The 26,536-nt window shown below is 40.0% G+C and overlaps 1 protein-coding gene across 1 annotated transcript in view; it reads right to left on the bottom strand.

The window, feature by feature from the left end:
* LOC117487794 (collagen alpha-1(XXV) chain) overlaps nucleotides 1-26,536 on the bottom strand; it is a 137,694-nt gene that overhangs the window by 60,908 nt on the left and 50,250 nt on the right. The window contains 2 exon segments of the mRNA XM_034136460.1: nucleotides 1,173-1,180; nucleotides 4,593-4,637. Of these exon segments, the coding sequence (XP_033992351.1) occupies nucleotides 1,173-1,180; nucleotides 4,593-4,637 (53 nt within the window).

Genomic DNA, 26,536 nt, shown 5'->3' with positions numbered 1-26,536 from the left:
TGGTAAGTCCAACATTTCAGAGACAGCATTCCTCGGCTTCGGTCGGCTCTTGAGACATCTCGCAGAATGATTTTATTTGTCAGATGTACGGCCTGAGAAGTGAGACCACCTGCACTTACTTACGTCCCAGAACTGCAGGAGCGAGTGTCTGAAGGGGGGCTCCGAGGATTAACTTACAACTTTACGGCTCAGTCGGCACACGCTATTATACCTATTCAATCATACTTGCCTCTGGACTATAAATAATTTTAACAGCGCACACACATACAGTGCCCGCTTGACCCGGTTATTCAAAGAACTGTCACAATCCCCGGTGCTTATGTACGTATGGGTTTGTCTTCATCTTTGGAGGAAACCGAAGTTTTCCATCTGTTGAAGGGAGTGAATCTGTGATGACCGGCAATGTGATGAGGTGAGATAATTCGGAGGCTGGTACCGAGGATATTAGAAACCAGACTGTCCAAATGACAGGGACAAGGGTCCCTATTAGGTGGAGGCAGGGATGAAGAGATTATTTTAATAATAGAGTCAGAATGTGTGGTACAACAGGGAGCTAATTTGTCATAATCAGATGTCTTTTACATCTATTGTAAAACCACAGTTTGATACTTTTTAAAAAAAGGAATAGTTCATGATTTTGGGGACTATGCTTTTTCTCTTTTTTGTCAAACTAAGTAATTTTTCTTGGCATTACGACTAGAAACGAGGAAAACAGCTCATTACATGGGCTCATAAGGATTAGAAGAAGCCTGTTAGCATGGAAGTAGCTTCAGAAGGTTGATATTTAAATGGTTTTTGACAAACAATACACGTACAAGATAAAATGCCCATTTGGGGCAGTAGTAATCATTTCAGGTCAGGCGCTGCAGTACGAAGTGGAGTGAGTGAAAAACCTTTGAAAACCTAACCATGTTAGTCATTGTTACGACGCGACTTTAGAGGTTCTGGCAGCCCGGTTTGATTACCTTTGTTTCCTGTCTTTATGCTAGTGAGCCTGCTGCTGGCTATATATTTAACATACAGGCATAAAAGTGTTTTATATAACTTTGCAAGAAAACTAGTAAGGGCGATTACTTGAATGTAACAGCATTATGCAGTCATGTTTCCTGGTGGTGTTGTTACCTTTACACTGCTATCACAAGTTGGAGAAGAAGAGAAGCAGGTATACTTACAGGAGGTCCTGAAAGAGAAAAGAAAGAAATACTTTAGAAATCAAACACTCAGACCATCATTGAAGCACACTTCACACTAAAAGCAACTATTCAAATAACTAGGAAATCAGGAGATACATTTTCCTGGGAAGCAACATTTTTATGAAGACTTTTTCAACATTGTGTTCACTGCAGAATACAAGACATTCTACTTTAACTCCCAAATTCCAACCTGTATTTCTACCAATGATTTTGAACAGCCAAAAGTTTCTTATTTATTTTCCATGCGGTTCGTCCAACAATGGCCACCAGGCCTGGTGATCACATTTTACATTTTGCAAGTTCCTCTAATTTCACAACGACAAGGGGTTGTGCGCTCGTTAAAAAGTCCTCCCACGTTTTTGTGAGGTGACACTCGTCTTTTCCCCAATTACCGCTGCTCAAAGGACTGTGTGGCAACGCACTTCAGGGCTCTGCAAATCATTTAAGGTCTTTAGGTTCTTATTAAAAAGGTACCCAGCTGCTTTAACCCTGAAAAAAACGGGTTTTTTTGCTTTACAAGTCCTATGTCCTTGAACTGTTCTTCTTCATGACCAGGGAAAAGTGCAAATCATTCCAGCAGCTGGAGCATTAAAGCAGCCGTGTGTTTGAGGCTTGCTGGGCTGCACTTCTGCAGCGTTGTTTTATGGATGGCTGAGTAACAGTCGACTACTTAGTTTTTAATAAACCTGCTCCACTTTTTAAAATGTCCCACTGTGTCGAATAGCTCGGTACAAAGTTTTCAACTAGCAATTATGGGAAACCAAAGAGATTATGTGATAAAAAAATTGCAATATGCTGCAAAGCACATAATAGCCACCTTTAAATGTATATATTCTTACACTGTATGGCTTTAGTTAGACTAAATGTTGATCTATAATCCATGTGAAATTAAAAAGTCTGATTTAATGTAAAATAATCCACCCTTTTTTTGTTCTCACGCTGGCACCTCTTTTCATTTCCTCCACAGTTTGTCACCCTCCTGCCTTTGATAAGAGTCACATGATCACTCTAACTCACTGGACAGGCCCTGTATTGGGTATTGTGTCTGCTAACATCATGGTGAAAAGTATAATTATGCTCAACATTAAATCAAGTTTAGAGAGAAGGTGAATTGGGCTTTTTAAAGTTACTCTGTTGAAGGATAGTCAGGCGTGTGTTGCAAGATGAGAGATACTTCTCTTCACAGATGACTGCTGCACCACTGTAAGGTTAAATTACTCAACCGGCACATTTGTAGCATCAATTCGTCCTTTAATGAAGGCAGGGAACATAAGGAAATATGGGAGGAAACTCTTCCCAGCATTGAAGAGTTTGAGAGGGTTGCTTTCACTCTTTTCACCCTAAACTGTCTCGCCACACTTTCCCTTTCCATACGTTAGCCAAGACATCCTAATGAAGTATCCCATTCATTATTTAATACATAGGTAAACATCATGGTGTCTTTTTCCTATTTGTTCTTTCTGTCAGTTGCAGCCAAGTCTAGGTGAGAGCTTCCCTTAGCCTTTGTAGATGAGTAAACTGCAAAACACCTCACCATGAATGTGTGGGAAACTCACTGCGGCTTCCTAACTTCTGGTTAAAGCGAAACATGAATTAAATATGCTTCCCTTCAACATCCACCGCTGTTGAGAACTTAAAAGAGGGAAATTGGATCTGCAGAAGGCTTACAGTGCAGAACGCAACACACCGTTCCTGTCAACGACTGCATTTTCAGACGAATAAATAATGTCTCTACTTTTTTGGGAGTAAACACAATTTGACGCTTTGCTTTTAAAAGCAGCATCATAATTGTTATTGTAAACACTCCTGAATGTTTCACACAGAATATTGTTTTTCATAGCCAAACATGAAATGTAGCAGAACTAACTGAGCTATAATTACATGCCAATATTCAGAATCACTTTCAGAGCATTTAAAGTGCCCACATTTGAAATTCCATTCAAGGACCAAAGACTTTAAAATCCTTGAATGTTTTTGAAGGTAACCAGTGGACATGCAAATAAAAGGCTACTTTAGTAAACATCACTCCAGCTTTGTTTAGTGCTGTAATCTGGGTTATTATTCAGAAAGGTAAAGCCTGGCATCCCAATTGTTCCCCATTGTCTCCCCTTCAGTGCGGACATTATGAGTGGATTATGATTGCTTGCTTGTTCGGAATACATTTGTCAAGAGGAAGCCATTCACATTCTCTACATTTACTCTGGCTGACCAGAGAGAGAGAAACAAAATGGTCTCTGCCCAATGGTGCCATTTGAAATATGCTGGCATGCTGGATGTTTATTGGAAAGTTAAGCACTGTATAAACAAAGGCTGGCGGTATTTCAGATATGCAGCCGACCACATCATTCAACTGTTGTCTATTTGTCATTTTATTTCTCTTTTTGTTGCCATCTTCCTCGGCTTTCGAGTCATACATTGGATTATTGGAGTATTATTTAATGGGAAAAAGGAACGAACAGAGCCACCGACGATGATCCACATCATAAAAAGGCTAAACATGGCCACAACATGATTATAGAAGAAGAGTTTTGGCCAAATAAAAAAAACAAGGAAGTGATTGATACTCAAATACAGGATTTCTGTGACTTTAAAAGGAAAACAAATGCCTATTAGTAGGTTTATATTTGTGATTTTGGTCTATATACAGTATGTAACCTTAAGCTCATCCTCACAGCCCCTTTAATAGAACATCTTCTAAATATGGGCTGCATACAGTATAGTACAATTCTCAATGGATTAAGGGTTTTTTATACTTTCACAGTGTTTGTATAGTAGCACCTAGACCTGCTTATAATATAAAAATACATGTAATTTTACTTTTCTACAATAAGGGACCTTTACAAAGAAGCACCTCACTTTGGTGGTACAGTAAATCAAAGTTTCTTAGCCCCTTAGACACATGTTTGTTTTTCAGTTCCTCAGGTTGTGGAACCAAAGCGCTCCATTACTACTCCACCTCACTTAACATGAGGAACTTGCTTTGCCCTGTCCCTCGAATGTCTTTCTATAGAGGTAGTTCTAAAGTGTTGGCTCTGGTGCACTTTCACCATGAGTAGACTGAGATTAGATGCAGCTCTTTGCCAATAAAACATGTTCTCACTTGTCCTTCTCAAAGATACTCAAAGACTTCGATTCCTGAACCCCACCGCTTCTCCCAGCTTTACTGTGGAAATCTAGTGTATCTAGTGAGGCTGAAGCTGAAACAATCCGGGTGAACACACTGAAAACCACCAGGCCACAAATTACACATCCATAACCTATTTTGGCCTCCAGAGATATACAGTGTACTTTTACATGATTGTAACTGTATGATTTGCTGATGTCCTCCTGAATTATTCCTTCAATGTTTCTGGATTGAGACTTGGACACACACACAGAAACACACACAAATGTGCATACCATTTTCTCCGTTGCGGCCTCTTCTTCCTCGCTTTCCCGGAGGTCCTGCAACAAGAAAAAGAAGAATATAATACATTTTAGTCAGTCATTTAATTATCTGTTTGTATAAGTTTCATAAGTTTCCTCGAGTATTCTCACAGACGGATGAGGAAAAGCCACTGAAAAATATGTTTGGACAACAAACACCTGGAAATCTCAGGGTTCATTAAGTATTTAGACTTCACATAACCCGAGCTGTTAAAAGAAAGCACACAGAAGTACGTTTCATTCTGTCATTCCTGTTTCTTTTTTTCAGGGTTTCCTTTCACCACGGATGCCCTGCTTTTTTTATTTGTTTATCTAGACAGTGTTTTCCTGTTTGCCATTTTCCTGTCAACACTATCAATGTGGTAAAGCTCAGCTGGGTGAGTAAAACAATTACACGCTTTGTCAGCTTTTACATGTTGACGACTTGACTGCGACGCATTGTAAGCAGGTAGCTCTCAGTTTGGAAATTGGGAGCATCTCGCCCAAAACGACCTCTCCCTCTCAGCAATGCATTCAGTCTTTCCCTGAGGTTTGCAGCTGGAAACAATTTTTCAGGCATTGGCATTTTGTTTGCTCTCCGCCCAAAGAAAAAAGCGTGTCCATTCACAATTTAGTCCAAAGGGTAAAGCCATGACTTTTCGACTGGCTGGAAATTAAAAGGGTGGCTCTTATGATTACACAGAAGTACATTTCAGGAGGACTTGTCAACTTGCAACGGAATGGATAATATGTAGGAAGGAACATTTCTCTCTCAGATGAACATAAAAGGAGCTGTCGGGATCAAAACGACTCAAGTTAATATAACGAGAGAACATTCTCCCCTGTGTGGTTCTGCATCACAGGAAATATCCAGATCCCATTTCAGGCGGCAACAATACTGTAAAGAGTTATTATGCAAATCGCTTTGAAGACTCTTTTGACACCGGTAGCGCCAAAGAAAAGCATATTGTCGTTGTTCGAGATAATTACAGAACTGCAAAAAAAGTGTGTGATGAGAATGCCAATAATTGCCTAGGATGTGACTTTCATACAGCGCTAAAAAAAAGTACAATAGAACACACGTGCCTGCCTTTCTCTGTGAAAACACCTCTCTGTAAGGGAATGGAATAAAAGAAAATTGTAAAATAAAAAGAGCACTGCATTTTAATACGTTTTGGCTGCATTAGTACACTACAGATGCCTTACTCGGGTGCAAAAAGCAGGATGGTGTTGCACAACTCTTTGTATGATGCTTAGCCCTCAATTTGATCTCACTATTTGGCTCCAACTCTGCTCCTATTGGACGGTTTCCAGGATAATGTCAGGCGCTGCCAGCGAGGGTCCAGGCTCAGTTTGAAGTATGTAACCACAGGTGGAGCTTAACTCTCACTTTACTTGATTTCACATCCATAAGTTTGTTTTTTAGGTTTTTTTTTAAGAAACATAAGAGGTCTCCTGCACTTGGCAGCCACTTAATCATAGCTTGCTTTGAAATGACACTTTTAGAGGAAGATTCTGTGTGACGTTACTCCTGATTTTGGTGGTGTGTTTTTTGACAGCTGCTGAGCAAACACTCCCCATATGGGAGTTTGCGGTCCACACACAAATATCTACCATTATTCTCAGATATCATCGTGAGTCACAATATTCATCATAATATTTATATTCTGATTATAGACTGTAAGGATAGATTCCCATATAAACAAACTGAAAGCAGTCCAACAAAAATGTTTCAGTCTATAAGACAAGTGAGAATAACTTATAGTCTATCAGGGCCGATTAAAAGAAGCTTTCGGATGTTTTTCAACCAATCGAGAGGACCCTGATCTTAAATCAAATGAAACTCAAACTAGGCTGTGAAGTACTGAGAGAACTTCAGCTGCCCGTCAACACAAAACATCTCTCTTACTCAAATACATTTTATTTGGCCTGCTATTTTTTCTCACAGCATCCCAAGTACGGTCATGGAACAGTGGTTTCAGAAAAAAATGTGGCAGGAATTTCCATGATGAGGGTCAGCAAGTATGAACAATCCTTTTCAACCTTTTCAACAGCTTTCCGGTCTGCGAGTGAAATAAATCAAAGTGAACTTGATGTTCATTCAGACATTTGGTTGGACAAAGTTCTAGGTCAGACAAATCAAAATGGCCCCTGTGGTGATGTGTTTTGAATTTGTGTTATTTTGAGCATCCGGATTGTGTAATCTCCACAACTATTTAAGGATTGTCAGGAACTTTTGTAAAGACAATCAGGGTCCCCAGACGATGAGTCATACTGACTTTGGATTTGCTGACTTTTCTACAACTACCACCAAAATATTATGTATAATTATCATATTGCCCATCACCAGTGGAGGTCAGAGATATGAAATATGATTGAAAATGGTCCTACTACTCTAATACTACGACCCATCAAACATCGTTATAGCATCCATTCATATGATGGTAAGAGATTGTGATGTGAATGGCACCAGGTTAGCTGTCAGAGCAGCATGAAACCATCAGCACATTGCTTTCCATTTCAAAATGTATTCCTATTCAGAAACAGTAAAACAGCATGAGATTTTTTACATCCCGCAGAATGTTTTCTAACCTCAAACACTGATAAAAATAGTAATTTTAATGTTGCCTGACAGGAAAGAATCCCATGGTATTGGCAGCATTGTGAAACACGCTGTTTTCAAGCCATGGCTGTATTTGTTTTTGGGAAGCTAGTTTTGCAACATTATTTTTAAGTTACGCATTGCTGGACATGATAAACTTTCTGTTTATACTTCCATTTGAGATACAATTGCATTTTACCACTATCCATCAGCCATTGATTTGCCCTGAACAGCTAACAGAGCTGCACATCTGCTCCATTTATCTTTTTCCTCCAAATGAATCAGTTTCAAGTGAACCAGCCTCAGATTGACTCATTTACAATACAAGCATTGTTTCAGAGCTAGATATACATAATCAGACCACTCTCTCGCAGCGTAATAAAGCTATTCCTCAGAAGGAAGCAATGCCAAAAACAGCAAACTGGGTACCAGCTCCAAACTCAAACATAAATCAGGTTTTAGGAGAATTGGCTTTAGACTCCTCAGAAAACCCCAATGCCACTTTACGTAGAGTGAATACATTCAGATGTTTTCTGCAAGTGAGATAAATGTTGCATTATCCCATTTTAAGATATCAGATGACACGTGTAACTTGAGAAAATTGTTTTGTGTCTCAGCTCTCCGAGTTCTTGTAATCTTTCAGCAGAGTGTAATTTTTGTTGTTGAGTGATGATTCAAATATGTTAATGGTGTTTATTAAGGGACACAGTGTTGCAGTGTGCGTATTACTTATACAAAAACACATTTTGAACCCAAGAGGCTTCTACGGACCATGCAAGAAAAAACCTGCTAGTTTAGATCATCATAGTGCCAAACGTAAAAAAAGAATCATGTTTGAATAATAAAAAATGTCCACGGTTATTTTTAAAACTATTTTCCCTCTCTGTCATGCTGAAATGTAAACAACCAGCCAATTTCAAGGATCTCAAAAGCATCACACGCTTACCATACTGTTTTTATACGAGTCATATAGATACAATGCCCAGTGTGAATGTTTGTCAGAAATGTCATATTGGTCCACACTTCCAATAGCAGTTTCTTTTCATGGTGTAAACACAACGCTTGAAGTCTTTGGATGATGTAGTGCTTACAAAGTTCTGCAGCTATTTTGGAGAAGGCCTAATAGAGCAATTTCTTCTATTTTCAATTGTTTATATAAAATAACTTGCTTTCTTATTATCCAGTTGTTGTGATTGCTTCCATGTAGAAGTAATATCAGCTTCACAGTTGAAAAAAAGGTCTCTCTTCAATTTGATCTCTGTCTGTCTCCAGTATATCAAATTGATAGGATACAGTATTCTTGGCCATCTCACACTTGGAGCCTTGGTTGACTGAAACTTGTATTTATAAATCTGATGATCAATTTCCTTACAAGCATCCCAAGGATTTAGGAAGATTTAGTCAAAACGGACTTTAATATAGTCCATTTGATCCCACAACATGGATGGATGAGTTTATTAAACCTGGAAACACTTTGGTATCCAGGTCGGCGGAACTAAAGCTGCACAAAAGCTGGCTCCCTACCGAGCAATCATTTGTTACTTTACAAGTACATTTTTGCGGAGACGTCTGGCACAGCACAACAATTTAGATCCAAGATCCCTATTACCCTGCATGACAATGAATAAATCAATACATAAAATGCCAATTCATGGAACAGTGGGTCCACTGTCGAAGGGGAAAAATGGAAATTGGACCACCATTTTACAATTTGCCTCATCCGTAAATGTCACCGCTCTCGTCATCTTTGAGCGCATTTGTATTGTTGTCAAAATGTGAATTGCAAAATCTAGCAGCGAACACAGGGAGCTGCTCCAGCACAATGACTTTGGAATATGTGCGCTTATTCAACTGGATTATGGAGGGAAAATATTCTTCTCATAAAATGTCATGCCTGCTATATTACTCCCCTCAAGATTTAAAGAACTCCGATTGTAAAAAAAAAAAAAAGAAAAAAGGTTGTGATCCACTGAGCTTCTGCACGGTATTTAAAAATACATTTCACAATTGTCTCTCTGGTTATACCGTGACAGATTACGTGACGCAATACACTGGCATTTACTTCAACCGTTAATGTATTACTTATAGTTGTCTGTCTGAAATATAAACCGGTTACTTAGCTTTCAACCATTCATCCTCTGTGTATGCTTGCTAACTAGCTTTGATAAACGTTGAACATGTTAGTTCAGGTGTTACAACTGACTTTAAATCATACTGTGTTATCTTTTTAAACGAATCAAAGAAGCTCTTTTATGCTTTTTGGGGTTTTCCCTTTCCTGCAGTGTGTTATATAGGTTTTAGTGCATGTAAATGGTCTGCAAAGGCTAAAATCCCAACTTTCCCTGCATAAGGAATTATTATCCCATTTAAAAAGAAGTTGTGTGCTCCTGATTAAGCGCATTTACTTCGATTATGTATGCTTTATAGAATTACTCCACCTACTTCTGAGGTCTTTGAGGTTACACAAGCTGCTACTGTGTGTCTCCCGCACAAACACCCAATTCAAGACTTTAGGAAGTCAAGAGATAATAGCACAACGAGATGAAGATCTGGACTGTGTCTCCACAAGATTTAAACTCCTCTTGAGGTTATCAGTCATGCGTATTGTTGAGTGAAAAAGGAAAGTCCCCTTGAACTTGTGACCGACCGAGAGGAAGTACTCGGACTGACCTTCACTACTTTAACTAATCCCGTACTTCCTCAAACCCTTTGTCTTTAAGAGACAAAAAGCAGATCTTCTCTAATATCAAGTCTGGGCTTGCACTTGCATTTCCACATCGCTCTCTAAATGTTGGTAACATGACCAGTTGCTCTAGTTCACTTGGCCTTTTTGATGTGCTTATTTACCATAAGAAAATAACAAATTATGTTCAATGGTTGTCTATTCTTTAAGAAAAGGTCAACTGAAGGGTCCTACAAAAGCACCAGCACACACTTTCTAGGATGATTTGTTTTCTCAATGCAAACATGAGATTTATGGATGTTTGAGATGCACTTAAAAGACAGCAACACATCGTGTCAATGGAAGTTCAACTGGTGGAAATTGGAGGTAACTTTCCACATTTCAGGAATCTGATACAGGGAGCAGACTACAGCATGGTTAGCAAGTAATGTCGAGCAATTTCAAAAGAGGAACCCTATTATAAACTCTGCCAGTGGTTCTCTGAGTGCTTTTAAATAGGAGCCATGCTGTGCAGGTTATTTTTCTTGCAAGCACAAAAGAAATGATAGATTATAAGACATAATGGTCTGTAAACCTGTAAAGACTAAGCTACTTGCATAGTGTTGAATTAAGACGTCTGCTTTGACTATAGAAAACACACATTTGATTCCCAACCTGACCTAGAGAAACAAGGGTCTACAGGAAAAGGGTCATTCAAATTATTCCCTGATACCGTGACATATATCTTCATTATCTTTATTTCAAACTGCACTTTACTGTAATGTAACCATTTCCTGAATAAATAGGATGATTATAGCCATTTCCTAAATAATTCTTCCCGACTATATTTATTCTGTTGCCCAGTAAAGACAGTTTTTATACTCTTTTAGTGCTCTCCATTTCTTCACCACTAAATATCTTGTACAGTATTTTCAACGTACACTGCGTCTGCTGATTTTCCATTTTGTGAATAATATGAAACTCCCAAAAAAGCTATTTTTATTTACCTGTAATAAAAACATACGTAGATTGACATGTGTTTACGTTGGCACTCGGGAGAGTATGATTAGTTAGCTGGGAATTTACAGTTTGATTTATACAACAGCTGTAAAGAAAGACATCTCGCTGATTAGGGGCTAAATGAAATATAACAAACAGTCACGAGAGGTAATGAACAGAGACGCCTGCTCCACAGACTCTGATGAAACTCCCTTCTGCAGTTTTCAATTACAACACATCATGAGAAGACAGCGTTATTATATAATGAAGCGCTGCTATCATTATGATAACGTTGAAACTAATTCACAGTACCATCAGGACACGTGTTAATGTCAGAAAGTCCAGAGACATCACCCGACACGAGTCTGAAACTAATTACACGAAGCAGCATTCATTACAATGTAGAGAGCGGCAACTGATTTAAAAAAAGAATTAATGATGCTTACTTTCTGCAAGAGCCTCTGTGTGTGTACAGTGGTCAGAGGTTGCTATCAGCTTTAAATTCATTCATTCCACCCATCTCTGATTTTGTGTGCGCGTGCGCGTGTGTGTGTGTTGGTCGGGTCCTGCTCTGCGTTTGTCCAGATGCCAGTTATCAGTTCATTAAACAGCGAGTCGATCCATTACGATGCAAGGAATTTGTCCGTCGCTGCAGGCCCCATTAACACAGTATTAAAAATGCATCCAGCAAAGTAAAAAAAGAGTTGCTCAGTGTTGCACTAATTGCAGAAAATTCAAGTGTGTTTGCATTCAAGAGCCTCTGCATTGATTGAGTTACAGTCCTGCAGTGGTTTACACTTAGACACAAACCCAATCAAACACACAGGACTGTAAAATCATCAGCTTTTCTGTAGTCAAACACAAACACTTGTAGGAGACGAATGGCATGGATACGACTATGGCTGGCAGGCAGGCATGGATCATCTGCGCTTTTGCTCCGGTTCAGTGTCAAGGCTGGACCGCTGCTGAGGAGGAAGCAGGGCCTTTGAGAGAGCCTTTTCATCACCTTCAGAGATCAATGTGTTTTCCTCTGGCAGCAGACACAGTGCTGGGATACTTGAGACCCACCCCGTGAGCTACACACTGCAATTATCCTCCCGCAGTACTGACTGCGGTCGTGATGGAGGCAGAACACACTCCTTGACGAGGGGAGGTCAGTAATAAGCCAATCGATCGGCCAAGTCCCATCGCTTTCTGCTGCAAGTCAAATTGGCACCGGCAGCCATTCTGACGGCTCTATCAGAGAGCCTCGCTGCAGACTGAGGACATAACCTACGCTCGCATGCAAGTGAGTGTTACTTTTGGGTTACTTTTTCATATTTAATCATTTCAGTACAATCCAACAATATCATGTCTTAAAGGTCCCCTATTATACTGTTTTTCATCAATATATTATAGGTCTCAGATATATATACAACATGTCTCTGAAGTGTTTATCTGAAACACCAAACAGATCATTGTAGCATCCCATAATCCCCTCTGTTTCAGCCCTGTTTCAAAAGTGCTGATTCTCTGTCTTTTACTTTAGATGCGAGATGATTGGTTAAAAAGAACACAATGGTGCTCTAGGAGGAGATTCAGGTGATAAGGTGTGGCAGGGGGGGTTACCTTGGTTGGTTATTGGCTAATGGTTACACAAGCCAATCGTTATGACATCATTAAGTGGCCAAAATCTGATCAGCCCATTTTTATATAAATGGATCAGGACAAAAAGTGAGCGAATCTTTTTTCCTGAAACTTTCAGAATCTCTTTACACAGAGGGGACACATATTTATGTATAAAAGACATGAACAAGTGGATTTTGCATAATAGGTGACCTTTCAAATTAAAGCGGGAAACACCAAGGTGAGCCCAGCTCGGCTTGGCCAGCTATAGCCAACAGTCACAGGTCACATCGCATTGAACCATCGACCTCCACCAGTCAAAGATGGACGCATGCTATTATCTGAAACAGAAACATCCGCAACTGATAGATGAAGGTCTCATTGCAGGTGTGATTTGTGGAATCTGACTGAACACTGAAGAAGAGCCAGGAAGAGCAGCTAATTAATCCACTCAGCAAATACACACGGCGGAGAAAGCAACCTCAGCCATAACCTAGCGCACATTGATTAGCTGCAGTCAGTGACTGATTTAAGCTTCTGACCTGAGTACTGGTAGTCAATCAATATCTCTAATTAGACCTTGAATAACTGAGATGCAGATGGCAGCAAATGAAACTAGTGTGTCGAAATGTTGTACTTCATTTGATCGTTTATGCTGGAAGAATCCTTTTAAAATGTGACCCAATGGCACATGAAGACACATGGCGATATGACTCCAGCCAGAAGATGATTTAGAAGCCGACCATGGGTGTGTGTTTGGCGAATATTGTACCGAGCATACTGATGGTGACATGAATAGTATTACATAGACCCGTGTACGTGCACTGCGGTGATGCATAACTGAAATAGTTGCAGAAGCATTTTTGGTCACTGGAAGAAATTGTCAAGCGAGAGGCCAAAAGTCAAATGGGACATACAGTGCATGGTTGGCATCAAATGAGCCCTCTCTTGTTCAAGTTCAAGTGAAATTCTTGATCAGTGTTTAAGACTTCTGTGGATATTGGATGTCACATTGAAATCATGTGTAACCCAATACCTGCTGCTAACGAATGACATCACTGCTGGCTGACCTTATCACCAGCAGGGATGTATGAGCCATAGCGCAGTGTGCTACGTGTCTGTGGTGCGTGTGCAGATGGATTTAGCCACGCAGGGCAATATAACATGGACCACAGGGCCCCAGACTACTCAAGGACAGTCGTTGCAGTTCCTCAACCAAGATGAAGTCACTGGAGGAAAGCCGACTGCACTCAAGTGGAAAATGTTATTACACTCCTGAAATATTTCAATAAGCTGGTACTCTGCCCGAATAACCATCATCCAACACTGTTGCTACACCTAAAGAAACACTGTCTTAAAATGCTATATATCTGGTACTTTTTGGGGATTAGGCAGAACACATACCATGTATTTTCATATAATATCATTTGCACTTTCTTTGTACATTTCCTTTTGATTGGTGTCACATAATGCTTACAAATTCATGTTTTCCATTCTTAAAATATTAAATAAACTCTGATTTATAAATGATATACTTGACTATGGGAAAAAGAAAAGGCTTGATTCTAAAATCCAAGACGACATGGAGTTGATGTTAAACTCCTGAAAAAGTGATGAATATGTTTTTATTGAACTTTAGAAAACCACTGTTTTTAGATGCTTACTAAATTATGACTATTTTATGTTATTTGATGCCACATTTTCAGTGGTTTTAAAGTTTTGCTTTTAATGCACAAACAAAATTCTTGGAGGCACAAATCCCAAAATCAGATATCTCAAAACCTCGACAAATGGAACAAAACAACTGTCTGCACGGTAAGACACCACAAAAAGCTTTTAGAAGACATTTGATCTAAACTAAAACTATATACTGACATTGCTTTGAGTTTGCCAAACTGCAATTTCACCGAGGTTTCCTTCCCCTTTGATCTGGCCTCTGTGGTTGTGGGTGCAGTATTGTTTTTTCTCATACACTTAGCTATATTTCATCCCCACAGCTCTAAAGGGCTTCACTTTCACTATCTTTTAACCTATCAGCCAGCATTGGTGGTCTGAGGCTGGTGTTTACTGGAGCACTGCATGGCCTATGCTGGATTATTCCTGCAACAGTTTGAGCATGCAAGCGTGACGGGGAGAGGCTCTTATGTCATAGATACCCTATCTTGTCAACAGCAGAGGAGAATATATGATCGAGAGGCTGCTATGGTGGGGGGGGGCAGAATAGAATAGAGGGATGAAGGGTTTAAGAGCAAATTGGAAAGCAGAGAGTCTGGAGCGGAGAGTTTTTGAGTCTGCTGCGTGAAGTTGTTGAATTCACTGTTCATATAAAACTCAAGTCTGGGCAGATGTTACGGTTGTTTCACTCCAGCAATTGACATGAAATGACAGCAAGGGGATCTTTTTATCATTTCAGATGAAAGAGCGAGCGGGACTGATGTAATTTAAGTCTGAAAATAGAATTTCATCAAAATTAAAATGCTCCACTGAACTCTCAAAACTGCCCGCACTAAAGATGAGTTCCAATTTAGCCCTCTGCTGGGAACAGGATGAAGAAAATACAGTCCAATTTCTCGATTCAGCACGACGGAAAACCGTAGAACAATGGAGCAGTATGTCACATCAGCTGTGGTATTATCTGTGAGTATAAAGTCCAGCCTGAGAAGGCCTCATCTCCGCAGACCAGCGGGTGCTGACAGGCTGAGATGCGAGGTGGATGCTCCAGTAGGACAGGTAGGTGTACAGTTACCACACGCAGCATCTGGATATCAGTACAACGGATCGTCTGCCTCTCTAGAACCTATATAACATGCACACTTTGTGAAAGCGCTGGCAGGATAAAAGGGAAAACGCCTATATGTCTGCACGCATGTCTAAAACAGACATTACGTTTGCCGTAATATCGCAAATCCCTGATAAAGTGACTTAAATACCGAATTTCATGGCTTCCTTAAAAGCATTGCAGATGAGCTCTGTGTCTCCAAGTCCTTCATGAGTGGAAACGCAAATAAAGTGTCGCTATCCAGCTGTCAGCGGAGAGTCTGCCAGCTCAACGTTTATTTTCCCAAACCCAGGAAACCCCTCTTCAAAGCTGTCAGGGAAGTGCATCCATCCTCCAGTTTCCAAAAGACATCCCCAAGATGACGAAATCAAAATGAAACACTCTTATTAGAAAATATTACAGACCACAGAGTATGGTAATTGTTGCCACTATGGCTTGTAAGAAAATATAGATCCACAAGAAGAAAAAACATGCAGCTACAGTGCAAATTAATTGCTAGGGAAAGCCACAATTTCCTGTAAATCAACAAAGCCTCTGTTTTTCTAGACTCTGTCAGTGTTTCCTTTTAAAAAAACACAAACCACTGCACCTTTCCTAGCTTTTGTGAGCCATTAATTCCTCTTAATGAGGGCAATCTTTTTCACAAAGCAATCGCAGTTCCAAGCAAGACCTCCGGAGCTGAGTCATAGCCGACAACAACAGGCTTTATATACACCTTGTTCATTTTTACTGCAGTACGTGGTGTAAAAGCAATTCTGCTGCATTCAGTCAGGGGACCTTTATAAAACAGGTATAAAAGTTAATTCACTCTTTTTACCTTGTTGGTGATTTAAATGCAGTAAATTGTTCCACGGAAATGGTACAATCCTGCACACATTACCGCTTAAGTGCAGAACTGATCTACTTTTAGGGGAATAAGCTTATTTGCTTTCTTGCAGAGAGTTAGATGTAAGGTGAGCATGAAGCTACAGCATGCAGACAGCTTAGCATGGCTGGAAATATAGGATAAAAGCTATCCTGTCTCTGTCCAAAGTTTTATATTTAATCGTATCTCATTGTATTTTACTTTTACAATTATAAATATGTCACTTTACAGGAGCTTAAGACACTCTAAATGCTGTTTCACTGTGACTTTAACAGACAGATATAAAAGCGTATCAATCTTAGATCTGTATCTTTACTAGAAAAGGAATACGTGTGAGTTAAACAATCCGCAAAGACCCTGAATAGCGGTCCGCTGCTGTCATGCACATCAAACACATGGCACACACCACCATGCAAATATAACCAAAACATTGAGAAAGCCTAACGTAATATGGACAAAAGCATGAGTGTAATTGTATTAACCAAAAATGTTTGGGACTTAATAAGATAATAAGATTGTTAGATTAAATCAAAATGATGGCATTGAGTTTGTGTAAGAAAAATGCAAATCAAATCATACACTCGGATGGAGATCAACGGAGAAATGCCAGGCACGGAAACACAAAGCCGCATGAGGAATAACCGGAGGAGATTTTATACAATCTCTTAAAGTTCCCAAGAAAGGACAACAAAGAGAGTAATGAAAGCGTTCGGGCCAAGCACCTCCGCATCATGTTTCCTCTCCGAGTGTCAGTCAAACTGACCAAGTCAAAGGTTAAAGAAGTGGGGGGGTGGGGGCCTCATCCTCCAGGGACAGTTTATAATCCTGACCTGTAGTTTCAGGTGGTTGGAGGGCCACAGTAAAGCTGGGGAGGGGGCCCAGCTCTTCATCAGGACACATTGTTTTTATTACCGTTTGATCCTGAAGGGTTTAACAAAGAAGCTGCAAATACCAGCATGCTAACAACCGGCTTTGTCCTCAAAACTAAAGTCATTAGCTGCTTTGAAATAAACAGCCTTGCAAGTACATATAGTATTCATAAAAGCAGTTTTTATAAATATTTAAAAGAAGTTTTCCCCTGACATTACAGGAGTTTTAGAGAAAACTGATCGAATGCAGGTTTATAAACTGAAGGCTGTCAATTTAAATCCCCAGACTGTCCGTGAAAATACAGAATGTGTGGAGAAAGTAAATGAGAAACTCTCTCCTCTCCCCTAACTTTCTTATTTCAAAGTTCCCTTGAGCGAAACACTTAACCCTGACTGAGCCCCTCAGAAGACGGATAAAGGACGATGGTTTTAGTGGACACCTGGGTAGGATATATTCATGACTCTTGTGTCATTAAAGCCCATTGTGCGCACTGCAACCTTGAAATAATCTATTCATTACCTGGAGAACGCAACTAACGGACATCAAACTGATTTTTCTATTTGTGTATTCATTTGTTTTAGGTTCATTTTTACCACCATTGGAAAGAACCAGGCTAGCTGTCTCCAATATGTATGCTAAGCTAACCAGTTGCTGGCTGTAGCCTTTCATTTACAAAATAAATATGAGAGCTGCCATCCTTCTCATTTTGTCTTTTGGCAAGAAAGCAAAGTCTTTCCCCATGAACTATTTCTTTATGCTAATTATAATTGCATGAATTAGGAACATGCTAACTGCCAATGTAACACTAATAGATACATAGCTAAAGGTGACATTTCCAAACTCCAAAAACATTTCCAGTAAAACGGGATGTTTGGACAGGTCATAATACGGGGGGGGGGGGGCAAGGTGAACCACGGCAAACATGGAAAGTGAGTCAGAAGTCTTGGAGAGGAGCCTGCATAGTAAATCAGAGGAATACTTGCACCCTTATGAAATGGACAGAACCATTAGTGTGCAGGATGAAGGAGAGGAGTCACGTTGTGTTATGAAGAGGGTATACGTCAAGACAGCAGCCAACTTGAGGCTCACATCATTTGATCTTTGCTGTTATGGTTCTGTTTTACCCTAAAAAAAAAACGGCGGCATTTTAATGAGTTTGTGGGTTTTTGTGTGTATTGTTCACCTTATCTGGCAAAGAGTCCAGCTGGCAGCCGAACAGAACAATCGACCAGTGCAGAATCAAAGTGGTTATGAGAGATTTGCAGACGTTTTAAATCAAGCCGGACAATGGTCTCCTCTTACATCTCCCGTAATGAGAGAGATTATAGCAGATCAAGCCTCTGAATCTACCCCCGTTCCAACATAAATCATAAGAAGAAATGCACGATTCAATTAGTCCTGCTCGCTTAACCTTGGCAGCAAGGAAATTGTAATACCCTGAGCTCAGAATGAGAGGTATTTACGGGGCGGGCTGTACCAGTAAATTGCAAACAAACTAATAACCATGGCCGAAAAGAAAGGAGGGGAAATTGTTATTAGATAAACAGTGAATAAAAGCAGCAGTGCAGCGGAGGATCTTTTGCATCAATGGCTTATGAGCAGAACCTGGATGCTATTTTCAGGCCACCCATTTGTTCCAGTCCCAGCCAAAGTAGAAATCCTTCAGCATACAATGTGGCTATTGAGCTCCTGGAGCAGTGATACAAATCTATTCTTATTAAAGCTTGTGTGTGTCCACAAGGATCCAAGAAGGCATTCTGTTATGGATTACCTTCATCATGGCATAACGAGCCGCTGCACAAACAGAATAAGAAGAGTTGTTTTTCGACTTAAGGCGCTCCTACGCTGCATTTTTTTTATGCTTTGGTTCGTTATTTTTCTTCATCTGAATGAGTCTTTCAAGTCTACAGAGCATTGAACATGTATGTTGCTGTCACCTTTCACCAAGCCTTCGTTTAATCAAACTACAAAGCTTTCAGTCGCTTCATTAGAAGACAGAACTGGGCCACAGATGATTGAGGAAACTTTTGGACTTGAAATAGAAACTTTCTGGGTGGAGATCAGATTCGGTTTTCTGACCAAAAGAAGTGACAAGTACCGTAACTGGCATCTCTTTTGAGTTCCAAACACTAATGAAAATAGGATTAGACAGTAGCATATGCATGTTTCTTTATTTACAGTCGGGAACCGCTGGAACATCAATTCGACCACACACGTGACACGCACGCACTTTCCACTCACAGAAAGTAAAAGGCCCTTTTGCTCTGAGCGTTGTAATAAAGAGGGACATCCTCAGAGATGCTGTGATAACCCATGACTCTTTAAGACTCTTTGAAGCGGAGGAAATACATTTAGACTATGGTTTGTGTTGACGGCTTTAATCTTGTTCTATCTTAAAACATGCCCATTTAAAAAAAGATTAGTATTGTTTGACTGAGATTGAATTGCCCAGCCTTTAAGAAGACACGGAGGGAAAAGCCAAACTAAGTCCTAATATTGGACCCTCTTACGGGAAAGGAGCTTTCTTTCTGCCAACAGGGCACTGATTGTAGGTCTGCTGAAGTCAATTACTCGTTCGAGTGGCAGCATACTGTTCGCATTACAATCGCAATGTTATGCTGTTTATTGCTGCGTATGTTCCATGAGAACATGTCACTGCCTTGCACTTGTGGGCAGCAGATGAAAGGTGAAGCAATGTGTTACTGTACTCCTAAAGAGAGGTTCAATTATTCCAAGCCTGCATGTGAAGATGTTCTGGTCCAAATTCAGCATCAAGCCATCCCTGACAATCCTCTCTGAAATCCATCAGCCTCTGAGATGCTGCATCTATCTGCCTTCCAACAGTTCTCACAACACTGCTCATGCAAAGCAACTGCGTGTGCTTGAGCAGTGTTGTCATGTGACGCTTGGTTAACTGCCTGTGATGTTTTACATATAACACCTACCCTGGCGGCGTGCACTTTCCACAAGCTCCACTTTATCAATCATTACTGGAGGAGTGCCTGAACAGAGGCCCTCGGCAGTAATTTTGGTGGATCACTTCGTGCGTGCTAAGGCAGTTGTGATCTACGTAAACACTGAACACTTACAGATGGGTATTATTAAAAACAGGTGATGAAGATTCGAAGAAGAAGTGGGTTGATGGCAATCGGAATGCTGTACTGTAATTCAAAGATAACACACTGTAACGCATACGTTTGGCACCTTTTAGTTGAAACGTTTTTTGCATTTGGCTTGCAAAACTCCTTCATGCCAATAAGATTAAATTGGTGGTTTACAAAACCTAAAATCTTTCAGTTATGATGTTTAAGATTTTAATGAAATAAAAAAAAGTATTTATGGTTCACATCTGCTATAGCCATTACGTGTATTTACAGTCTGTAATTACTATGTTTTCGTGGCAGTCAACCATTCCCATGATGGATTAAAATTGATAGAAAAAATATTCTGGGAGACTATAAGCTCTGTTTTGCAATTCTGTCTGAGTAATTTGATGCGACCATAGTTTGATTAGCATGTTATTTATAACCTGAAGCTAAGACAGACACCTTAATGACCTCAGCTTGATTATTAGGGGGTGCAACAATTCACCAAATCAAAGTGCTTCTGCTGGATTAAAGCCTGAAGTACAGCTGCCTCGATTCACACAGCTTGAATTGCAACAAGGTCGAGAAGGCATCACAGCTGAAGGGATGCAGAGTATTGGAAAATTATAATATGGCAGCCATTTCTTCTGTTTCTATTTGTGCCGAATCATGGCATTCACTGCATGTTGACAACAAGTTCCTTGTAGGTGAATAAATCATTTTCTGGCACTTATCCTAACAAATGCTCACAAACGTCTCTGTGCTTCAGTCTAATAGTCCTGATCGATTCATATATAGAACAGAAAATCAATCAGAAATGGCAAGAGTCAACTTCCAGTGAAATATCCAGATTTCAGCAGAGTATCTCTCATTCCCCTTTTCACCTGCACACAGCATTAGCAAACATGAGATGTATCCTGCTTCAGCTGTGGCCAGAACTCATTATTATAGCCACTGCATTTAACATAGCAACAAGGAACTATTAATACAACCAGAGGGGCAAAAGGGAAGGAGACCTCTGCCTAGGCGAAAATGCAATATTAAAAAAAGTGAAGATTATTTGCCTCGAGATTTGTATCCCCTGCAAAAATGATTGTGTTTTGTCTTGAACCCTTGAAACACCTTCCACAAAGTATTTGAACATCGGCTAAGTTTTTCGTATCCCTGCAAACAAAACAAAAAGAGGCCATAGTGTATGTTGTAGTCATTTAAATCAGACTCTCTGGATGTTATATTTTGTATTACACCACATTGCGTTAAATATGTCATCATGCATCAGACATATGCCGCACACTTTACTGACCCCATGGGGAAAGTATATGAATCCTCCCTACTGCTGATGCACCAAATGCCTCGTTCTGCTCCATAACTGGAAGTGTCTATTCCCTGCAGCTCCAGCCTCTATATTCAAAGGTTTTTACCGTTTCCAATAAAGCTTGGGAAACTTTGTTCAGACTTGGCCTTAGCCCAAAAAGGAAAAGTTCTGTAATGCATGTACACAGTGGAAGGGACAAGGCCTCCCCCCCACCCACCGCCGCCTCCATACCCCAGTTACAGATGGTGAGACCCCGCTTGTCAGGCTCCCCGGTGCCAAAGCGCTGCCAGGGAGGCCCCTTTGATAATGAGCCTCACACACACAATTTACAGCCACACTACAATACTCCTGCAACAATGTTTTCCACATAACTTTTGATTGAATGGGCCTTTATTGGCAGAACCAGGCTTGGACCGGGCCTAGGCGGGCTTTGACAAAGTTTTACCTCATTTCACTGTGAACGTGACACAATGCATATTTCATACATCTTGACACAGCGACATTATTTTAACAACGTGTCTGACATAACTGTGCTATGGTTTATGCCATTTCATTTATTCATGCTTTTCAGTGTTTATAATTTGAATTCATATTTTAGTGTTGAAAGTGAGATTTTGTTTTCATGCAATCTAAGGCAATAAAATCAACTTAAAGTACTTTCATTACCAAAAGGGTAGAAAGCTAAGCTAATCAAACTAGCTTCTGGATGTGGCATTATATTTCTCAAATGAATATGAGAGTGATCTTCTCATCTAACTGTTGGACAAAAGTATTTCCCAAAAGGTAGAATTATTGATTTTAAACGAATGGAATAAGTGCTACACAAATCCAACACAGCCTCTTTAAAAAGTGCTATGGTGTCTGTGACGGGGGCCTAAATGTACCCCAAACTCCTTCATGTTTGTCTACAGCTCCCTTTGCAGCAGTGGAACAGTAAAAAGCTGTCTCAAAGCACATAATAGTGCAATTGTTCCGTGTTGTCGTACGATCAGTAAACAGCTCAGTTGTTATCCTGTCACATAACAAGACGTAGGACATGCTTGCGACGACGCCAGAAGACATTACGCATGTGAAACTTCACCGCAGAGGGTAAAGAGTACACCCCCGGCATTTAAAAGCCCCCTTCACCCCGTTGTTGTTGTGTGATTTGTGGAGTGGGTAGCTGGGGTTAGATCATGGGTCCTGCTTTAGCTTGTGCCGGTGCCAGGCGTATGATGCAAAGGAAAAAGAAGCACAGGCAGGGTGTGGGAATTCAGAGCTCCACGTGAGTCTCCAACCTAAGCAACCTGTCTTTACTCAAGGTTCACCCCACAGACACACAGTCACTGTGCAGAGACAGGAGAGGATGTAAGTGGAATCTGTCTTTTATCACTGAGACCTCTCGGGAACACTCTTCTCGTTGTTTGAGGGCCACTTCGTCAGACAAATAATAACATTTTCAAATCCGGCGGATAGAAAATAATTCCATGGGAGGAATATGACTTTCAAATATAATTCCAAAGACTGAATTAATGTCCTTTTTTCCCATCATCAAGCCCTCTGAGGATGCATTCATGGTGCAGATGTCAGACAGCTGACATTTCCCACACCACAGACATTTCCTTCTACCCTCTACATTTCCCCCCTGAAAATGCTTTGTTCCTGTCTTGTCCACTAATGGTTCAGCATATGCCAAATGGATAGACTCTCCAAGCTTCTGCACTTCCCTTTAAAGGCTCCTCTAAGGGTATCTCAACTGCCGTGGGTGATGTCCTGAGTGTATTTAGGGGAAGTTAGGGAGACAGGTGCTTCCCATGGTGCAAAAAAAAAGGCAGAACACCGGAGACCTGGAAGAGAGGTTAGATGCTTCAGACGAGGTCACGAGTTGTTTTGACTTCACCACTCCGCTTTTCTGAATTCTTTGGCAGGTGGTGACAGCTGCATGTAAGCAGAAGGGGTTTGGACTTGGTTTCAAATCTCTTCAGAGGGTGAGGGAACACACACTTTTAGACAGACCAGTCAAACATGTGATGATAACTTTCATCTTTTTCTTCTTATGAAAGCCATGGCTTCATCAAATTATAATATATGACAGATTTCTTTCAGCCTTTTTATTTTCTTCAAAAAAATGCTAATTTTGCTCCCGTCTGTCTTTTAAGACCGACTTTATTCTCAAAAAGTTCCTGGACCATAGCACATTTTAATGGAATTACCTTATACAGCTACTAATGTAATTATGGCTGACCTAATAAAGTAGCGAGGAAAAGGGTTCTATTAAAACCAAAGCCCTTAGAAATTAATTAATCCCCATTCTCTTGGCCCCTTTCAACCACCGTAACCAAAGGTTTGATTACTAATTAAAATGAAATGCATGGAATATTACCATAAGCTGAGGTCATTTAATTTGCAATAGGTCATTCAGAAGCAAACTAATTACAGTATATGACTTCACTAAACTAAGCCACATTGTTGGTTTGCATCCACTATTAAGACAGATTGTGCGGTTTCCCATTGCTGCAAAGAAGTTGCATGCTGCATACAGACTTCAATATCTTACTTAATCAAAGTTTGGAGATATGTCTGGAATCCAATCTCTATTGCTGGAAATGCTAAACCTGCCTTGACATTTCAATTCTCCAGGGTAATTGCTGTATCTTGTCTTAGACTTTTTCTGAGATAAGGCCTGATCTTTCCTAGCCAAGGTAATAACCAGCCACATCATCCATCCTCTCCAAAGCAACAAAAGAGACAAGAAAAGTTGGATGATATTGTACAAAAGGTTGTACATTAAATCTTTGACAGCAATACATTCAGAGATGAAGCAGCTATGAATGACCTCTCGCACAATACAGATGAGGCGTTTAATTCTTTCCCTTTTTCCAATAAAAGGATTAAAGTGTCTTCTTCAAACAAACGGCACACTGGGGCAAAGGCATATTACCATGCTAGTTGTGTTATTATACATTTTTCATTTTGGGCGCATAGAGAACATGTACACAGTTGATCATGTTGATAATGGTTCTGTTAAACTTCCTCAGCAAATGTTTTTATATAAAATAAGTGATATGTACTATGTGTTGCCAGGAAATCACCAAGAAGCCTCTAACTCAAATCCCCTCGAGTTGCTAGGGATGCTTTTCAATCTTATGAACCCATGTGGATCAATCTAAACTCACATATGCACCTGATAAGCAGCAGGGGACAACATGTGATCAATAAAGCAGATAAGGATGGACGTGTGTATGCTAAGATTACAAACATCAATGTCTTGGAGAAAACACCTCTTCCTGAGGATGAAATATATTTTGTATATATCTGATTATGAAAGATGTGGTACAATTTCAATGTGACTTTATATCCTGCTGTGTGACAAACGTATGTTTTCCATAAAGCTACTAAGAAAATAAAAATAGAAAAACCAATAGTTATGTTCACATCTCCAAAGTCAATATACAACATTACCAGCAACAAGAGACCTGATTGCATTGCAGCAATACTAAATCTGCACTCAAAAACAACATCACCGCAATAGGAAAATATGCAAAAACCAATTCAGCCCGTAGCTAAGGACAAACACAATACTTATCCACTGAGGAAACAGACATCAGGAAGATTAGGATCATAATGCCTAAGCAACTTCTAGCAGCTAGAAGACAAAGGAGGTAAAGCCAGTGGTCAACTAAAGGCAGAGTGACAGACAGACAGGAGGAGCCGAGGATTACAGTGTTCTTGAGAAAGACAGTGAAAACTCAAATGCTCCGATGACCTTGCTTGTTATTCGCAATCTTCAAAGCAGCACAAAGTCTGGTTTGGGGAAGTAGTGGTACTTTGGTATTTCAGTGTCTTTATAAATGAGTCTCCACAGTCCAGAGATGGCTGTGGCTGCGGTCAAAAGAACGTCATCTTCCGTCTTAAAGTGGCATTTGTGGCTCAGTTAATAATGACAATCAGCCCTGTAGTTAAAATCCTAGCAGCAGCAGGAAGCGTGGTGCAAACACCATCATCCTCCAGCATCTATTCTATTTCATCAAAAGCAATATTGGCACAAGCTCTCAAAGCCTAAAAAGCCGGCCTATTTGAAAATATTGGAATATTGGATTCATGTAAAATGATGAGTTAATAATGCCATGTGAGACCAACAAGGCTAAGCATTCAAATAAATTACCTTAAAGTGGACCTATCATGCTATATTTGAATAATATAGTGTAGGACCATACCTATATAAGGCATATTTATACTTTTTTTTTTTCAAAATACCAAACAGATCATGCATTTTAGCCATGCCTCATTTCGCTCAATTTGAAAAATGTTAGCTCTGTTTTTGCAAGGGCTGATTCTTTGAGAACAGCACCATCTACAGGCCTGGCATATGTACTACAGCGTCTCCAGCGCTTTCGAACGGCAATGGCCGTGGCTGTCTCCTCCTGATTGGTGGAGTTGGCCCAATAGCCGTAGCGCCACTGTCCTGACGTCAGGACAGTGTTCAAATCTGGATCAGTCTGTATCAGATACGTTGCAGCCCCTTTTTTAGTGATTTGGGTATGGAGGAAAATAGAGAGGGTTGTGTTTTCTGACACTTGGTGAGTTCCCTGGAACACCGGGGACACATATTCATGTATAAAAGACGTACAAAAGTGCATTTTGCATGATAGGTCCCCTTTAAATACAAACATGAACAAGTTTGAATTCCAAAGCAGTCAAGCCAATAACGTGGAATATTATTTAGTTTTCAGCCTAATTGATCAGTCAATTGTCAGAAAATAAATCTCAGTTTATGACATTTCTCTTAAATATGGAGATGTCAGGCTTTCATCTGTTTTATATTATAAGTTAATATATTTTGGTTTTATCAACTCAGCATCAACTTGGACATTGAGGAACCGGGATTGACATGTTACCGCTACTTTCCGATCTTTTATCTACCATTTAATTGATAAATATTAAAAATAATCAACAGATGAATTGATAATGAAAATAATTGAAAGCTACAGCCACAATTTACTTATTTTCCATCAAATGCATTTGGACATTATCGGGGCTTGCAGTCACAAAAGGTATCACAAAAAACTGAAATTATTATATATATATCATTAAAGGAAACTGTATACATTTCTTTACATGTTTTTAACGATTTAACGAGGAACCGAAACCAGATGGACACATTTGTCAGTTGATC

Source organism: Trematomus bernacchii, unplaced genomic scaffold (genome assembly GCF_902827165.1).
Source record: "Trematomus bernacchii unplaced genomic scaffold, fTreBer1.1, whole genome shotgun sequence".
Taxonomy (NCBI): Eukaryota; Metazoa; Chordata; class Actinopteri; order Perciformes; family Nototheniidae; genus Trematomus; species Trematomus bernacchii.
The sequence above is the reverse complement of the archived record's forward strand: the minus strand, read 5'-3'. Positions and strand labels throughout refer to the sequence as shown.